This window comes from Protopterus annectens, chromosome 4.part1 (assembly GCF_019279795.1).
Source record: "Protopterus annectens isolate FY-2018-M chromosome 4.part1, PAN1.0, whole genome shotgun sequence".
Lineage (NCBI taxonomy): Eukaryota > Metazoa > Chordata > Ceratodontiformes > Protopteridae > Protopterus > Protopterus annectens.
This window is the reverse complement of record NC_056734.1, coordinates 625,159,359-625,176,401: the sequence shown is the minus strand read 5'-3', so window position 1 is coordinate 625,176,401 and position 17,043 is coordinate 625,159,359. Positions and strand designations below refer to the sequence as shown.

The window sequence follows — 17,043 nt, the reverse complement described above, 5'->3', positions numbered from 1 at the left end:
GAATAACTGAAGACCTGAGGATTGCTAGTGGAATAACCAAGCCAAAATGTTGGAAACTGGCATCTCTAAGGAAAATATCAGATGGACATGTACAGTAATTAATGGAGTCTAGACTGCATCCAGTAAATCCGAGCAGTTGATAAGGAGCCAAATGAGACTTTGCAAAGCTCATTGTCATATGCCAAGAGTGAAATGTTCTGAACATGGACTCCTTGGAGGTGGTTAAAGCTTGGAGTCCCTAGGATTGATGGTGGTAGCTACTCGAGTGATGCCCTTGCCAAGGTCTGTGTGAGGGTGCTTAAATGGACATTCAGGATCCAGTGATCTCTCAGTTTAGATCCTGGGTGCCACCGTATATCTAACTCCTGTCAATGGAACCTTCTGTGATATATGGAAATCCTCAGTCTTGCCATGGGAAATTAATTTTGGTTACTCACACCACTAACTTTAGCACTGTTGAGAAATGTTTTGTAGGATGTGGGCATTACAGTAGGCAGATAATTCAGTGTGTCTGGATGCTTTTCAAATAAACCCTTCTCATTAGTGAAGTATAGTTGCAGGCCTTTCTCCTTACTCTTAGTCTTTTGATTGTACGCTTTCTGTCTGGGCAGTATTGCTATTCAGTTGGACAACATGGCAGTGGTCCAGCTTATCAACAGTCTTAGGGAATGCACCTTTGCCTCCTCTGCTGAGATGCATCCTTTTCACTATTTAGTGTTATGCTAAGTGCTTAACTTTTAGATGTGAAGTTGTTAAATCTCGCTGTTTATTCTCACTGATGGGTTTGGAGTCGATAGCAAGCTCAAGGTTTGCCAGTAGCTCGAGACCAAGCCCCTTATCCCACAATGCACTGCTGGAATTACCTCAGATCTAGTTTGCCGCGGCAAGAGAGATCTTGGTGATCCAGCTAGGTCGGACCATTTTAGAAAAAAATGAACAGCACATCTATAAAAAAGTTTTCTTTTTTGTTTAAAAAATATAGTGTGTGTTAGTACTATTATATTTACTCTATAGTTAAATACTTGGATAGTATAAATAGTTTAAAAGTTGGCTTCTTAGTTTGTGTGGGCCTTTAGCCCTTTTTCTCTACTATTAATCCTTATAACAGTCAGGCTTTTTCTGTGGGCCTCTTAGCCCTATATTTGTATCTATATTTGTGTATATATAATTATATATATATATATATATATATATATATATATATATATATATATATATATATATATATATATCCCAAATCGGGATTCAAAAAATGCCCAGATTGTGGGCAGAAAATGTCCGTCACTGACGGACACATTCAATGTGTCTACTGACTATCTATATCTATAACAGTATTATATATACATATATACAACATATATATAATACTGTTATAGATATAGATAGTGCCTGGATTGGGCTTAGTTGTTTGTGGATCTAATTTTACTGTTTTTTTCTCTTAAGTATGTCGGATGATGAGGAGAAATCCCATCCCAAATCGGGATTAAAAAAATGCCCAGATTGTGGGCAGAAAATGTCCGTCACTGACGGACACATTCAATGTGTCTACTGTCTGGGGGCTAAACACCTCCAAGACACCTGTAGCATTTGCCACTCCTTTTCTTCAAGAGTCCTCTTGGAGAGAAGGAGGAAACTTATAGACAGGGAATTGCTACAGCAATCTTTTTCGGAAGTTTTGAGTAGCCATGAGGGTGCTAGTATGTCCTCCAAATCCTCAAAATCCAAGTCTTCAGATAAAGTCTCAAAAAAGGCTAAGATTTTAGAAGGAGGGTCATTGGTTCCACAGTCATCGGAACCGAGTGTACCTTTGATTCGGAGCCAGCTCTCAGTATTGGAGCCTGTCTCTGAAGTTCCTTCTTCAACTCTGCTCCAGTCAGCACCTTCGGTGCATTCAGCTAAGTCTTCAGTCAGCCTTTCAGATTTGGACATGGATCAGCTAGTGCAGAAGCTTTTATAGGCACCAGGACTTGCCAAATTGTTGTCGGCCCTGACCAGCTTGTCGGTATTGAAGACCATGGAACAGGATTTGTCTACTCCTCCTCCGAGCCGTACTGGACTCTTGGAGCCGAAGGAAATTGAACCGATGGTGGTCGAACCATTGGAGCTGATATCCACACCACTGTTATTGGCTCCATCTACTCTGATGTCCTTGGTGCCAACAGAAGGCTCTAGGAGCCGATGGTCTCCTGTCGGGTACGGGGAGGATAGTTGCACCGACTTGTCGGTGCCGACTCTTCCTCTCGGGGCTTTGGCTCGGATGAGCTCGGCTGCTACCTCAGACTCGGAGCCCAGAGTTTTGGTGCAGGAGGATTGGACGGTACTCTCGGGTCCGTCCACTCCTTCTCGCCGGAGCCATGGTGCCTTCGATGCTATGAGGAGAGTTTTGTCTCCAAAGACAACGTCTGCATCAGTTCAGCTTTCCCTCTCCCCTCAAGCTCCTGTGTCTGCTTCTTCATCTACCGATTCCTCTAAGTGTAGAGACCCCGAGCCTCAAGTACCCCCACAGGGCATCCCCTGCTCTTCTGAGACCTCCCCAGATCCCCCCACTGAGGAGGTGTCCAGGAAGAGACTGTGCAAGAGGAGGCACTTAGACTTCCCACACGAGTCTTTGACATCTGACACGGACTTAGATGAGTCAGAAGGCTCCCCTCGATCCCCCTCTGAGGATTTCTCCTTTGCAGAGATACTAGAGATCCTTAGTCAGAGGGGTGATTGGCAGTCCAAGACCCCTACTGAGGATAAGTCTGTGTTCTTGAAGGCTTTTGGGTCTCAACCTTCCACTTCTTGGGTGTCTCCGCCTTATGACGAGCTCATGGAACTGATCTCTCATAAGGCATCCTGTCACTCGTAGACCCAATAAATTCATATCTGCCCCAGTGGACAAGCCATTTTTGACAAAAGGAGTGCCTGTTGATGGCCATGGTGGTAGCTGCAGCCACCAAAAAGGAAGTATCTGAGATATCCTCTTCTATCCATCCCCCTAACAGAGATTCTAGGGTTATGGATAGATATGGGAAGCGCATGTTTAGTTCAGCGACTTTTTCTCTGTGATCACTGAACTACTTAACCCATTTTACAAGACTACAGAGAGATCTCCTGAAAGTGCTAGGAGATACTCTCCAGTGTACGGTAGCTGCAGGAGTGGCCAACAAAGTCAACGCCCAGCTCGCTACCCTAAACTCAGTGCTGAACTCGTCCATGCGTCTCATATCCTATGCAGCTGATGGTTCGAGTAGAGCCGTTAGTTCGGGCATTGATCTTCGAAGACAAGCCTGTATGCATCTATGTTCCTTTGCAGAACCCTTTAAGTCTTCCTTTATTGATACCGCATTCGATGGCTCATCACTGTTTGGGCCCAAAGTAAAGGAAACTTTAACCAGGTGTGAGCAGGAAGGCAAGACCTTATCTGCCATTGGGGTCCGTTTTTTGACCGCTACTAGGCCCTACCCCAAGGGTCCTACGGGAGGAAAAATGTGGTTCCGAAAAACTTGGGCAGCCTTTCAGGAAACACGTGGAGAAACCCCTTCTAGAGGCAGAGGAGGGGCTTATAACAGAAGATGCTGCCCTCGTGGCAGAGGGGATCTGCAGCAACAGGGTGACAGGGGTCAGTTCTCTGGTCAGTCCTACCTGAAAGGGGGCCTGACTGTTCAGCTCTGGAAGCAGTCGGGGATCGCTTGTCTTTGTACCCAGAAGCCTGGCTAAACATAACATCAGATACTTGGGTACAAAGCTTCATTTCCAGAAGATATTTCATACCGTTCTTTACCCCTCCCATTCCTATAAAGAAAATCCCAGATGTTCCACCCAATCTCAGGGAACAAGCAATCATAGAGGTCTGCAGATTGCTAGGAAAAAGAGTCATTCAACCAGTCCAAGCAGACCAAGTCGGATTCGGAACTTACTCAAGATTCTTTTTGGTACCAAAGAAAACAGGGGACTGGAGATCTATCTTGGACCTCAACAGACCCAACCAGTTCGTAAAGAAAGAGAAGTTCCGAATGGTCATGCTTCAGTCCATTCTTCCCTTCTTAGGGAAAGGTGATTGGATGTGCTCCATTGATCTCAAGGACGCGTACTATCACATAAAGATGAACAGACGCTCCAGGGATCATCTCCGCTTCCGGCTGGGAGCCAGTCATTACCAGTTTTGAGCCCTGCCCTTTGGTCTCACTACAGCCCCCAGAGTGTTCACCAAATCCATGGCAATGGTCACGGCTCACCTGAGGCATCTATGATTCCAGGTGTTTCCATACATAGATGATTGGCTCCTCACCACTACCACCAGGCATCAGTGGACTCGGGCAACACAATACACTCTGACACTCTGCCATCAATTAGGTATTAAAATCAACTTTGAAAAGTCTGCCTTATCGCCATCTCAGCATACCGTTTATATAGGAGCAGAGTTAGATACCTCAACTACCACTCTACGTCTCCCTATCGAAAGAGTCTCTCTTCTCTGCCAAAATGTCAGCTCACTGGTGTCAAAGAACAAAGCTACAGCAGTGGAGGTATTGAAAGTGCTAGGTTTATGGTGGCAGCAATCCTGGCTGTACCACTTGCAAGGATGCATATGCGAATTCTTCAATGGCTCCTCTTCGCTCAGTGGTCTTACCAGAAAGTACCAATGCACCCCATGATTCTTATCACGGATTCCTGCAGGAGAGACCTTCGGTGGTGGTTGATGTCTCTTCATGTCACAATCGGAAGACCCTTTGTTCTCCCCCACCCCCAGTAGCCACTGTGACCACGGATGCTTCCCTGATAGGGTGGGGGGGCCTTTTTAGGGAAAGACTGCCCAAGGCACATGGACAGATCAAAGAATCACATCTACACATCAGTGTTCTAGAGTTGAGAGTGGTACTTTTGGCGTTGCAGTACTTTCAGGACTCTCTCCCTCTTGGGACTATTGCAATTCAGACCGACAACATGTCAGTAGTCTGGTACGTGAACAAGCAGGGTGGAACCAAGTCTTACCCCCTTTGTCGAGAAGCTCTCAGGGTCTGGCAATGGGCTGTGTTGTCCCAGCGTTTTCTGTTAGCAACACACATCCCGGGGAAATCTAACGTGATAGCGGACAACCTAAGCAGGGCAATATTGCTCCCTCTCTCAAACAACACGTTGCGGAGTTGATTTTCCGCAAATGGGCCCAGCCTTGCTGCGACCTTTTTGCCAGCCACATCAATTCAAAATGCAGAAGCTACTTTGCCCTAATACCACCTCCCGGTCATCCCCCGAGAGACTCACATTTACACGATTGGCCCCCGGGACTCCTTTATGCATTTCCACCCTTCCCATTAATACCCAGATTTTTACAGAAAGAAAAATCACTGGGAAGGACTGTTATACTCATAGCCCCCTACTGGCTTCGACAGATTTGGTTTCCATTTCTCCACCATCATCTGTTGGAAGATCCATGGATCCTGGACCTAGTTCCGGACCTTCTGACTCACCTGTCAGGGGATCTTCATCCTTCTCTGCAGTCCCTGAAACTAACTGCTTGGCTAATCCACTTTCCCTAATTGCCAGGCTTCATTCAATTTCAGAAGATACAAGACAGATTCTCTTGTCTTCTCACAAGCCATCTACCAGGAAATTATATGGCAGTAAATGGAAAAGGTTCTCAATTTGGGCCAACGCGCAGAACATTGACCATTTCCGAGCTCCACTATCTTCAATTTTAGAATTTCTAACAAAAATTTTTAAGGAAGGGGTAGCAGCTGCTACAGTTCGAGTTCAGTTAGCTGCTATCTCAAATTTTCACCTTGGTCTTGGTGGCTCAAATATTATGAGCCATAAATTATCTAAAACCTTCCTTAAAGGCGTTCTTCATATGAGACCTCCGATCAAAATTCCCTTTTCTCCCTGGAATTTAAACCTTATGCTGTCTCATATTATTCTTCCCCCTTTTGAACCAACATCTTCTTGTGATTTAAAATTTTTATCTTGGAAAATAATATTTCTTGTGGCCATTATGTCTGCCCGCAGAGTGTCAGAACTTCAAGCATTATCTTTCAGACCACCCTACATGATCTTTCATGCTGATAGAGTATCTCTCAGAACAAACCCCTCATTTTTACCTAAAGTCTGTTCTGAGTCAAATATCAGTCAGGTCATTGAACTGCCAGTCTTTTTCCCCAACCACTCTAGCAAATTGGAATATATGCTGTACAAACTTGATGTTCACAGACAGCTCAGACTTTATCTTGGCAGAACTAAGGATATTAGGAAATCAGACCAACTTTTTGTATCCTTCTCAGAAGCAAGAAAAGGCAATCTAATGGCCACCCAAGGTTGAGGATGCTAGGGACGCTACCCATCAGTGAGAATAAATGGCGAGATTTAACAACTTCACATATAGAAGTTATGTACTTACCATAACATTCCATGTGAGTTGTTTATCTTGCCTTTATTCTCACGTCCCTCCCTCCTTCCACCTCCTGGCTGACTGTTGACTTAGAGGCTAGTACCATCCTGGTTATTCAATATTTCTTCTTCCCCTTTGGGAAGTGTTCTTCGTAGATATATATATATATAAGAGGTATGTATATGTTGTATATATGTATATATATGTATATACTGTTATTCGCAGCAAACAAGATCTGAGGTAATTCCAGCAGTGCATTGTGGGATAAAGGGCTTGGTCTCAAGCTACTGGCAAGCCTTGAGCTTGCTATCAGCCATGTCGGAGCTGAGGATCGGCTCCGAACCCATCAGTGAGAATAAAGGTGAGATAAACAACTCACATGGAACGTTATGGTAAGTACATAACTTCTATTTTACATACATGAATGATGCCCTTAATTTTTTCATAGATGTCCATTTCTAAGGAGCAGATTTACTCCACAAACTGTAAAACCATTGTGTCACATTATAGCTTTTGGTTATTGCATAAAATCCTCAATTTATTGTATGTAAATCTTTACTGAATAAAATTACATGCACTACCAAAGTTGTTTACATAGCGTGTATATTTTTGTTTCAGGTTGCTAGATGTAAAAATGTTTCCTTGTCATAACACACGTTCAAGAAAAAAAATAAATGGTTCAGTTGCTGTGAACTGCCACTCTCCCATCCCCAAGGCTGCTAAAATTAAGAGTCGAAAGGAAAGTGAGTGTCCTTTTTTTTATTTACTTCGTGTTTGAGGATATAGTAGTTCCGTATGCCAGTAAAATACTATAAGATTATCCGAAGATATTATTTGATCTTTTATTGTTAGATTTTAGCAACATGTGCTGTATGTGTCTCAAGTAAAACACCAAGTAAGGAGTGCTTGATGGGGGAAAGGCACCTATTTTGTGCTGTGTGGCATGTACTTCTATAAAACCAATCTGTAACTCTAGGTAAAGATTTCAAGATGGTAACTGCTGGTGTTGAAAAGAATGTTGATCCAAGTATTTTCCTGACCCTTATTGTTTTTTCTGAGTTTGGAACTGTTGGTGCTGAACTAGAAACATGGAACATATGCTGCTGGATGCCTTAATGTCAAAGTTGTAGTGTTTAATTTAACAACCTTATGGTAAGATTATGTTTGCATTATCACACTAGCCATTTTTCTGCCCCTATTATGTATTTTTTTCTTAGTATAAGTCTGCTATTGGTATATAATATCAAGACTGATATCCATATGGATGTTTACCTTATGGGTTGACATCTGAATCACCAGAACCATGGCATCAAATGACAAGTTTTTTTTAACCTGTCAGTTCAAGTATGGCTTAAAAATTGTTGAAAACCAAGAGCTACTTTTCCACTTTGCTTGGAGCAGTGATAATCTTTTAATATTTTGGGAAACACTGCCTGAGTGTAGTTTGTGTGTGTGTGTGTGTGTGTGTGTGTGTGTGTGTGTGTGTGTGTGTGTGTGTGTGTGTGTGTGTGTGTGTGTTGTCTTGTATAAAACATGCCATTGATGAACTGGTGACATTGGCCATAAGTGCTTTTGATACAGTAAAAAGGCTGGCAATCTGGGTGCAGTTGCTACTCATGGGGGGTCATGAGGGGGTCAGTAATGGAGTTTGATATGACGTGACAACACTGGATGGCTAGAATTACATACTGGTGGCTGTATGCTTTTTGAGGGTGTTGTGTGATTTTGAAAAAAGTATTGGTACTGAAAACAACTTTGTTTGTTGTCCTTGGAAGCATAGTTTGTTGGCTGAAAAACAGAAGTTTCCCAGCTAGGGTCTCCTCACAGAGAAGTCTGCAAAAACTATGGTCTTACCATGAGGAACATTTGGCAGTGGGTAGCTGGTGTCTCTTAAAACAGTTCCCATTATCTAAAGCCCTGATCAAATGCAGCCCCTGTCCATGCATCTCATAGCAACCCTCTGCCATGCTATTAAACTAGCTCCTTATATCAGATATCACATAAATGTACTCCAGGAATAGTCCCAGTCCACTCATCTCCAGTTTCCAGTTTCCTATCTGACTGTCCAAGGTTTGTAAAACTCCTACAAAGTGGTGGATTCAGTCCCTCTGGTACAAGCAGGCTGCGCTTTTGTTCCATCCCTTTTGTCAGCCACAGTACCACTGATGCCTTCTCTCTGGAAAGGGGTGAGCATCACAAAGGAAGGACAGTCCAGGGAATGTGCTCACATAAAGAGGATTAACTTCACATCAGTACAGTGGAGATGAGGACAGTTCTGCTACTATTACAGACACTGCAGGGCTTCCTGCCTTCCCCATTTTGATTTCATTGCATAAAGACTACACCTCAGTTATGTGATAAATCAACAAGCAAGGGGAAACCAGATCTTACCGCTAATGTCAAGAGGACATCAGTGTTTTCTGAAAGCAATGCAAATTCCAGGTCACACGAACCATTAATGGACAGGCTCATTTTCTGCATCCTGATGCCTTATGAATGATTCCTCAACTCCACAGTAGCAAACATAAACTTCTGCTACTGGTTTCAGTCTTGCTGTGATTATCTGACTCTCCAACCAATGCAAAAGGCAGTGGATACTTTACCCTCTTTCCTGCATATGGACAAACATCCTTGGAAGCACTAGTCCATCCTTAGCCACCTGGTCACTGTATGTCTTTCCCCTTTTTCAGTTCCTGCAGAAAGCTGCTCTGTACAAGGCAAAAAATATTCTCTTGGGCACCTTTCTGGCCCAGGCAAGTTTGGTTCCCAGTGCTCTAGTCTTGCCTAATATGACCTCAGTGGGTGCTGGAGCCTTAGCCAGATCTACTTTCTCACCAATTCGGTTAGCCTCTACTCCTCTCAACTCCTTCAGACTAACCTCATGGGTTTCTCCAGTTCCAATGATGGCCATTAACCTTACTCTATCTACCATATTTTTGCCTGCTTCCTAGAAACCCTCTCTCTCTATAAGAAAACTATACAAGAGAAAATGGAATTTTCATCTCCCATTCCCTTGTTTTTAGCTACTTTATTTGATTCGGATCACAGGTAATCAATCATTAAGGCTCAACTAGCCACTATTTCAAATTTTCATCAGATCTTCAATTTAGATTCTCTGGCTTCTAGAAAGATTTGTAAAGTGTTTGTAAAAGACACATTCTTTCTTAGACCTCTCATCAAGGACCCCTTCCCTCATTGGACCTTAACTTTATACTACAAACTCTCACTCCACCATTTGAACTTCTAACAGTACAATAAAGCAGCTCACTTGGAAAACATTACTGCCAGTAGATATTACCTCAGCAAGATGACTATCTCCAGTTCATGCTTTATCATGCAAACTATCATTATCTAGTTTTCCATAAAGACAGAGACCAAATCCCTTTGTACTCTCTTTTCTCAGCAAGACTAAAAATTTAAAGATCTGATGTCAATTTTCATTCTGTCCTCAACTGTTGGGTTCGGATCTGAACCTTGGATCTGTTTTGGCCATTACTAAAGCTGGTGATAACCAAAAACCTCTTGAGCGTCTCCCTTACCCATAATGCACCACCCCCTAACATACCTCAGATCTTGTTTGCCGCTTTTCCACGTAAAACTTGGTCAGCCTAGCTCTCAAGTTTCGATTGTTATTTAGGCTAAGTGGAATTTTTTTCTTCAAAAATCTTTATATTGCTAGTATATTTCTTTGTTACTTATCCCTTACCTTTTTATGTTAGTGTACCACATTACCATTGTTGGTAGCTTTTTCCCCACTTTTGGTATTTTTACATGCTTGTGTATTCCTTAAGTACCATTACTGGTAATATTTTTCTTTCTACCTTTCACTTCAAAATAAAAAAAAAAACTCTTATTGTTCTTGTATTGTTTTTTGTTGTTATCTTAGTATGGCTGAGAAGGGTTCTTTCAGCTTTAAAAAATGCTTGAAGTGTGGGCACAAGTTGTCTAGTTCTGATTGCCATACACTCTGCATTTATTGCCTGGGTTTACAACACCGGCAGGAGGATTGCTCTATCTGTCATAATTTTAATCCCAGAACACTTGTGGACAGAAAGAATAAGCTGATTCTGAAATGGAGGTGTCGGATATCCACATCAAATATTAATGGTTTGATAGTGGTGAGTTAGCCACATTACGTACTAATTGGCTTGTAGTGGTGTGGATAGTGAATTCCTGTAGCTTGTGTACAGTGATCACTGAAGGTGTTTTTGTACTCTAAATCAGCCACACAGTGAACATTCAGAATTCAGATCACAACTGTTTTATTTCTTTTGTTAGCTTAGTCAGGGAGACCAGGCAAGCATGTCTGCAGAGGAGTATGGCAAGCTGACAAGGAGCCAGTTGGCTGAGATGTGCCAGGCTTAAAGGACTGATGCATAGAAACCTGACTAAAGCAGACATGATTGCAGCTTTAGTTGCAGCTGTATCAGTGAATAGCAACCAGGACGACTATCGGACTGGCCGTGGAGATGTACAGCACTCAGAGAATGGACAGCTCAACCTTTTTACAGAGGACTTAAAAATCCATCTGGAGCTAAAGAAACTTGAGTTGGAGGCCAAGCATTTGGAAATAAAGGTGCAGAGAGACTGAGGCATCTAGAGAGTGAGGAAAATAAGAAACTGCGACATCTGCAGGCTGAGGAGAATGAGAAACTGCTACGCCTGGAAGCTGAGAAGAAGGAGAAAAGGAGATGCTGACTCTTCGCCAGAGTCGTGGAGGTAATGGGGAAGGGAGTAACCGATCCCCAGAAGCAACAAAGGTCAGTAAGTTTCTTCCACAGTTTACAGAGGGGATAATTTTGATAGTTTCATTCATATGTTTGAGAGGGTATGTAAACGGTATGATGTTGACCAAAGGCTCTGGATATGGTTTCTAACTCCCTTACTCCATGGTAAAGCTGTAAATGTACTTTCCAAACTGTCTGACAATTATTTCTTAAATTATAATGCTGCAAAGAATTGTTTGCTAGAATTTTTTAAGCTAACACTTGAAGCTTATAGGAAAACGTTTCATGAACATAGATGCAAGGCAGATGAAAGTGTGTGTGAATATGTTGCTGAACTAAGCATTTATTTTCATAGGTGAGTGAGTGGATGTCAGGTCACCACTTTTGAAGGGCTCGCAGACCTTTTGTTGAAGGAACAAACCCTTGGCACTTTGCCTGAGGACATGAGAACCTGGTTAGCTGATAGACAATGTGCTACTTTAGATGAGTTGGGGAAGAAAGGAGACCTGTACCTAGCAAGCAGGGCATCCCTGCACAGGAAAGGGACACACAGTGCTGCTCATGGGTCTAAGGGAACCCATGGTGGGAAGCTCAGACAGCCCCAACAGAATCTTCTAGTAGCAGGGAAGCCACTAGTCCAGGTACATGTCCAGGACCTAGGGTTAAATGTTTTGAATGCAACCAGTGGGGCCATGTGACATATAGATGTCCACAGAGGCAAGGTGGGGAAACAAAAGGTGGAAGAGTCAGTAAGTGGGAAGGACAAAATGCCAATAGTAGGTTGTCTTGAGGTAACGGGTACCAAGCTACCATCCTGCAGATGTACTGATAGGGAAAGATTTTGATAATGCAGTACCATGTGTTAATGCATTTGCACGCAGTCAGGCTTGGAGACAAGCATTTGGGTTTGGTAGCCTGGGAGACACCCAGACAGACTGCACACTTGAAGTCAGGACTGGTGAGGTGGTTACTTCAGGGAGGGAGCTACCCTGTAGCAGTGAGACTAAAGGTGAGCCACAGCTGCTTTTGGGTACTGATGGTCCCTTGAACAGAGTGACTGCAAGGGCAGAGGTGAGTAGTAGTACCCAGGCTGACAGTGAGGCACCACTGTCAGAGGATACCAGAATTCCTGTGGAAGGGGAGCTGGGAAGGGTTACAAAAAGAGAGTTGAGACAGGCTCAGCTCTCAGACCCTACATTACAAGGCCTGAGGCAGGTAGCTAGTGAGGAACCTGGTTCTCAAGGGAAGGGGGAATCTGTATACTGGACAAAGGGTTACTGTATAGAGAGTGTACCCCTGAGGGAGGACTAGAAGGTGAGAGGATACAGCAGTTGGTAGTGCCTAGAGCCTACTGTTGCGCACTTCTAGCTTAGCCCATGATATTCCCTTTGCAGGTCATATGGGCATAAAATGTACAAAGAGACGTATTATGCAGAACTTCTATTAACCTTAAATTTCCAGATATGTAACAGGGTACTGCAGGACCTGTAAGCAGTAACAAAAAGTAGGCAAGGCAGGAGACAAGGTGAAAGCTCCTTTGATGTTTTTGCCTGTGATTGAGGACCCATTTTCAGAGATGGATATTGTGGTGCCTCTGAGTACCCCAAGTTCCTCAGGGAAAAGGTATATCCTAGTGGTAGTAGATTATGTTACAAGATACCCTGAGGAAGTGGCTTTGTCCTCCAATGAGGCAGAATAGGTGGCAAATGCTTTGTTAGAGATTTTCAGCAGGGTTGGTTTCCCAAAAGAAGTACTGACTGGCAGAGGTGCCAATTTCGTGTCAGACCTACTGACTTGTCTGTGGAAGTACTGTGGAGTGAAGTACCTAAAGACCACCCCCTACCCATCCCCAGACTAATTGTTTTCTTGAGAGGTTAAACTCTACATTCAAGTCCATGCAATGGACATTTACAGACCAGTTTAAGAGTCAAGAGTTTATTTGCCCCATCTGTTTGCTTACAGAGAGGATCCCTAGGAATCTATGGGTTTTTCACCCTTTGAGTTGCTGTATAGGCATAGGTTGAGAGGACCTCTAGATTTAATTTGAGATGAATGGGAAGGTGAGTGTGACTCTCGCAAGGAGTCTGTTGTGGCATATATCCTAAACCTCAGGACAAGGCTCAGGGTACTCATGGACTTGGCCCAGGAGAACCTGGCAGAAGCCCAACAGCAGAAAAAGGTCTGGTATGACAGGAATGCTTCAGCTAGTGAGTATGCTATAGGGCAGCAGGTAATGGTTCTTATTCCTGTCGGACACAACAAGCTGCAGACAGCTTGGGAAGGACCCTACAAGGTGGTATGGATGGTCAGTAATGTTAACCACATGGTAGAACTGCTAGGCAGAAGGCAGGGGCAGAAATTGTACCATGTTAACATGATGAAACCTTACCATGATGGGGCGGTTTGCAGTGGATTGCAGCAAGAGTCTGAGGGAGGTCTGGTGACTGACCCTCCTCAGTGAGGCTTGTACTGACACCTCAGTGGAAGGGGTAGCAATGTCCCAGCAGCTGTCTCCCACCCAGGGTCGAGAAATCTGAGCAGTGTTACAGGAGTTTGGGGACATGTTCACTGTCTCCTTATAAGGTGCCTAAGGGAGTCAAACAGACTTTGAGGGAGGAGATGCAGAAAATGTTGGAACTAGAGGTATTTCAAGAGTCCAACAGTCCCTGGGCCTCCCTAGTGGTGCTGATGCCAAAGAAAGATGGCAGCACAAGGTTTGGTGTGGACTACAGGAAATTAGTCACAGAGTCAGACACTTATCCCATGCCTAGGACAGATGAAGCCCTAGAGCAGCTGGATGTGTATCTTACCACCATTGATCTTACCAAGGGTTACTGGCAAGTGCCCTTGACTCTCAGTGCTAGAGAGAGGTCAGCCTTTGTGACTCCTTTTGGCTTGTATAAATGCATAACTATGCCCTTTGGGGTGAGAAATGCCCCAGCAACTTTCCAGAGGCTGGTAGATCATATCCTAGCAGGAGCAGGAGGGTTTGCTCTTGCTTACCTAGATGATATTGCCATCTTCAGCCACTCCTGGCAAGAGCACCTTCAGCATGTCAGGGAGGTGCTGGGCAGACTACAGAGGGCAGGATTGACCATTAAGCCCAGCAAATGTCATGTGGGTATGGCAGAGGTCTCCTACTTGGGACATAGAGTGGAGAGTGGTAAGATCAGGCCAGAACCTGCCAAAGTGGAAGCCATTCAGGCATGGCCTACACCTGTTACCAAAAAGCAGGTGAGGGTATTCTTAGGGACAGGAGGGTACTACAGAAAGTTTGTACCCAGTTATAGTACCATAACTGCTTCCCTCACAGACCTGACAAGGAAAACAGGCCAGATAAGGTAGTGTGGAACCACAGCATGTGACCAGGCATTCCAGAAGCTTAAAGAAGCTTTGGGAGGACCCCTTGTGTTAGCCAGTCCAGATTACAGCAAATAATTTGTTCTGCAGGTGGATGCTTTGAACCATGGGGTTGGGGCTGTACTTAGCCAGATTTCTTCAGAGGGAGAAGTGCATCCAGTGGTTTATCTCAGTCGTAGGAGGTCAACCCTGAGAGGAATGCTATGCAGCTGTAGAAGAGGAATGTCTAGCCACAGTGTGGGCACTGCAGAAACTTCCGTCTTATATGTATGGTAGGAAATTCACTGTAGTTACAGATCATAATCCCTAACATGGTTAAATCAAGCCAGCCAGCAAAATGCCAAGTTACTAAGGTGGAGCCTAGGGTTGCAAGCATATGATATGCCAGTGCAGCACATTATGGGGATTAGGAATGCCAATGCAGGTGGGCTGTCAAGACAGGGAATGGGGTAAGGTATACCTAGATAGACTCAACCCTTTCAAGCAACGTTTCTCAAGGTCACTTGAAAGACTGTCTTGAGTTCTCTGGGGGTAGGGTGTGGGGTTTGTGAAGGCTGCCAACCTAGCTAAATAGAATTTTTTAAATAATTCTATGTCCTTGTAAATATTAATATGATCCACAGACTTGTTTCACAGATGTGAGAAAACTGTGTTATGAGCTTCAAAAATGTAACCACAGTGCACCCTGCTGGAAGAAAGCTGATAAGTAAAGGATTTTAGAACTGTGTTTGATCTCAAGCTCGGAGGCAGGATGTCTGCAGCTAGAAATTCTTTCTGTTGTTTTTAAGACGGAGATAATTACTAGGTTTCACATGTAAAGTGTCTTTTATTGCTGCAACTTCCTGGCAGGTGCAGAGTACAAAAAGAAATGTTAAATTTTAAGTTCTGTGAGCCTGGGAACTTATGTAGCGGTAACAAGAGTGATGTAATCTGAAATGACTCAGCAGTAATGTGTATTATCAATTTAAAGGCTATCTCAGAAAGTAAGAATAGCATTTTATATTTTGCTCTGGATCTGCCAACAACTCACCGGCACTTGCTTTGCTCTGTAAATAGTTTATTTAGAACAGTGATTTCTCTTAGCGATAGATAGTAATATAGCCAGATTAGTCTAGCTGTTTTCTATATTTATGTCAGACTGTCCTGCAATGTTGTTTTAAAATATTCCTTGTGATTTCTGAACTCTGTCACTGTGTTGAATTGACAAGTAGTGTCTTGTTTATAGGTAGGTACTAGGCTATCTGCCCGAAGGCATTTATAAGCCTAGCCGGAATGTGTTGGCTTTCACTGCCCTCTTAGATTAGTTCCCTGTGCCTCTGTCCAGCAGAGCCATTGAAGTGATGCCTGGGGTAAACTTTCTGTTTCCCATCCACTCGTCAAGGTTTCTCTTGAAGAGGGTTAGCAAGGAGCTCTGCCTAATGTAGATTGGAATCTTGTTCCAGAGCATGGGAAGTCTCTGGGAAAGGAATCTATCCCTCCAGCACGTCCTATTTATTGTTGTGGTGAGGTTTAGATCCCTGGAGTGTGTGGCTCAATATGGTTTTGGGGATATGGTTTTCTTTAGGTGGAGCATGTCCATCAATTCTGGGTTGGACATGGCCTTGTATGTCAGACAGAGATCACCTCTGACTAGGCGGCATGCAACCGAGTACAGCTGGAGTTTCTTCAGTCGAGCTGCATAGGGCATTTGCTTGAGGCCAGTGATCCTCTTGGTGAGGTACTTCTGTGGTCTTTCCAGTTGTTGCAGGTGTCTTGTAAGGCACATCCCAAATGGGGCATTGTACTCTATGATGGGTCTGATGAGTGACCTCTTTCGATCTGGATGCAAACCCTTTTGCGATTAGGTGGGCCACATAGAAGGATTTTCTAACCACTTTGGCAATCTGATTATCAAAGGAGAGGTTACTATCTACTTGGGTCCCCAGATCCCTTATTACATCTTCTGTATTTAGGGGGCTACCACCTATGTGGTAGTTTGTGGGTACTTTGTTTTTTCCAAAGGGGATGATCATGCACTTTTTGGCATTTAGCTTGAGGCCATGGTTTTGACACCGGGTATCTGTTTCAGTGAGACCCTTTTGGAGGATGTCTGTGTCAGCCGGAGAGTCAATTATAGGCCCTAGTTTGCAATCATCTGTGAACTTGGTCAGCCATAGTCCTCCTGTGTTTGCCTATACCTCTGAGAAGTATATGCCAAACAGGAGGGGTCCTAGGACTGAGCCCTGGGGAATGCCACTTGTAACTGGTTTAGAGTCAGACCTAGCTCCTGCAACTCTTACCATGTGGGTTCTGTCTGTGAGCCAGTTGGCAACCCATCTCGTGATGTAGGGGTTTATGTTCAGGCTGGTGAGCTTGTCTATAATACCTGAGTGGGGAATGGTGTCGAAGGCCTTTGCGAGGTCTAGGTAAGCTGTGTGGACCACCTTTCCCTCATTTATAGCCTTGGTAACCGTCTCAAAGAAGTCCACCAGGTTTAGGAGGCATGATCTGCCCTTAACAAAGCCAAAATGGGTAGGATCCAGTGTTTGGAGGTTTCCATTGTCTCTATTAATGAGATCAATGATGATGCGCTCCATAGCTTTGCAGACC

At 43.9% G+C, this 17,043-nt stretch overlaps 1 protein-coding gene across 1 annotated transcript in view; it reads left to right on the top strand.

Annotated features, from left to right (window-relative positions):
• The window catches only part of LOC122801255 (serine-rich adhesin for platelets-like), a 1,296,546-nt gene that overhangs the window by 86,907 nt on the left and 1,192,596 nt on the right, over positions 1-17,043 (top strand). The window contains exon 3 of the mRNA XM_044070807.1: positions 6,986-7,110. Within this exon, the coding sequence (XP_043926742.1) occupies positions 7,002-7,110 (109 nt within the window). The 5' untranslated portion in view covers positions 6,986-7,001. The remainder of the gene's footprint in view (positions 1-6,985; positions 7,111-17,043) is intronic.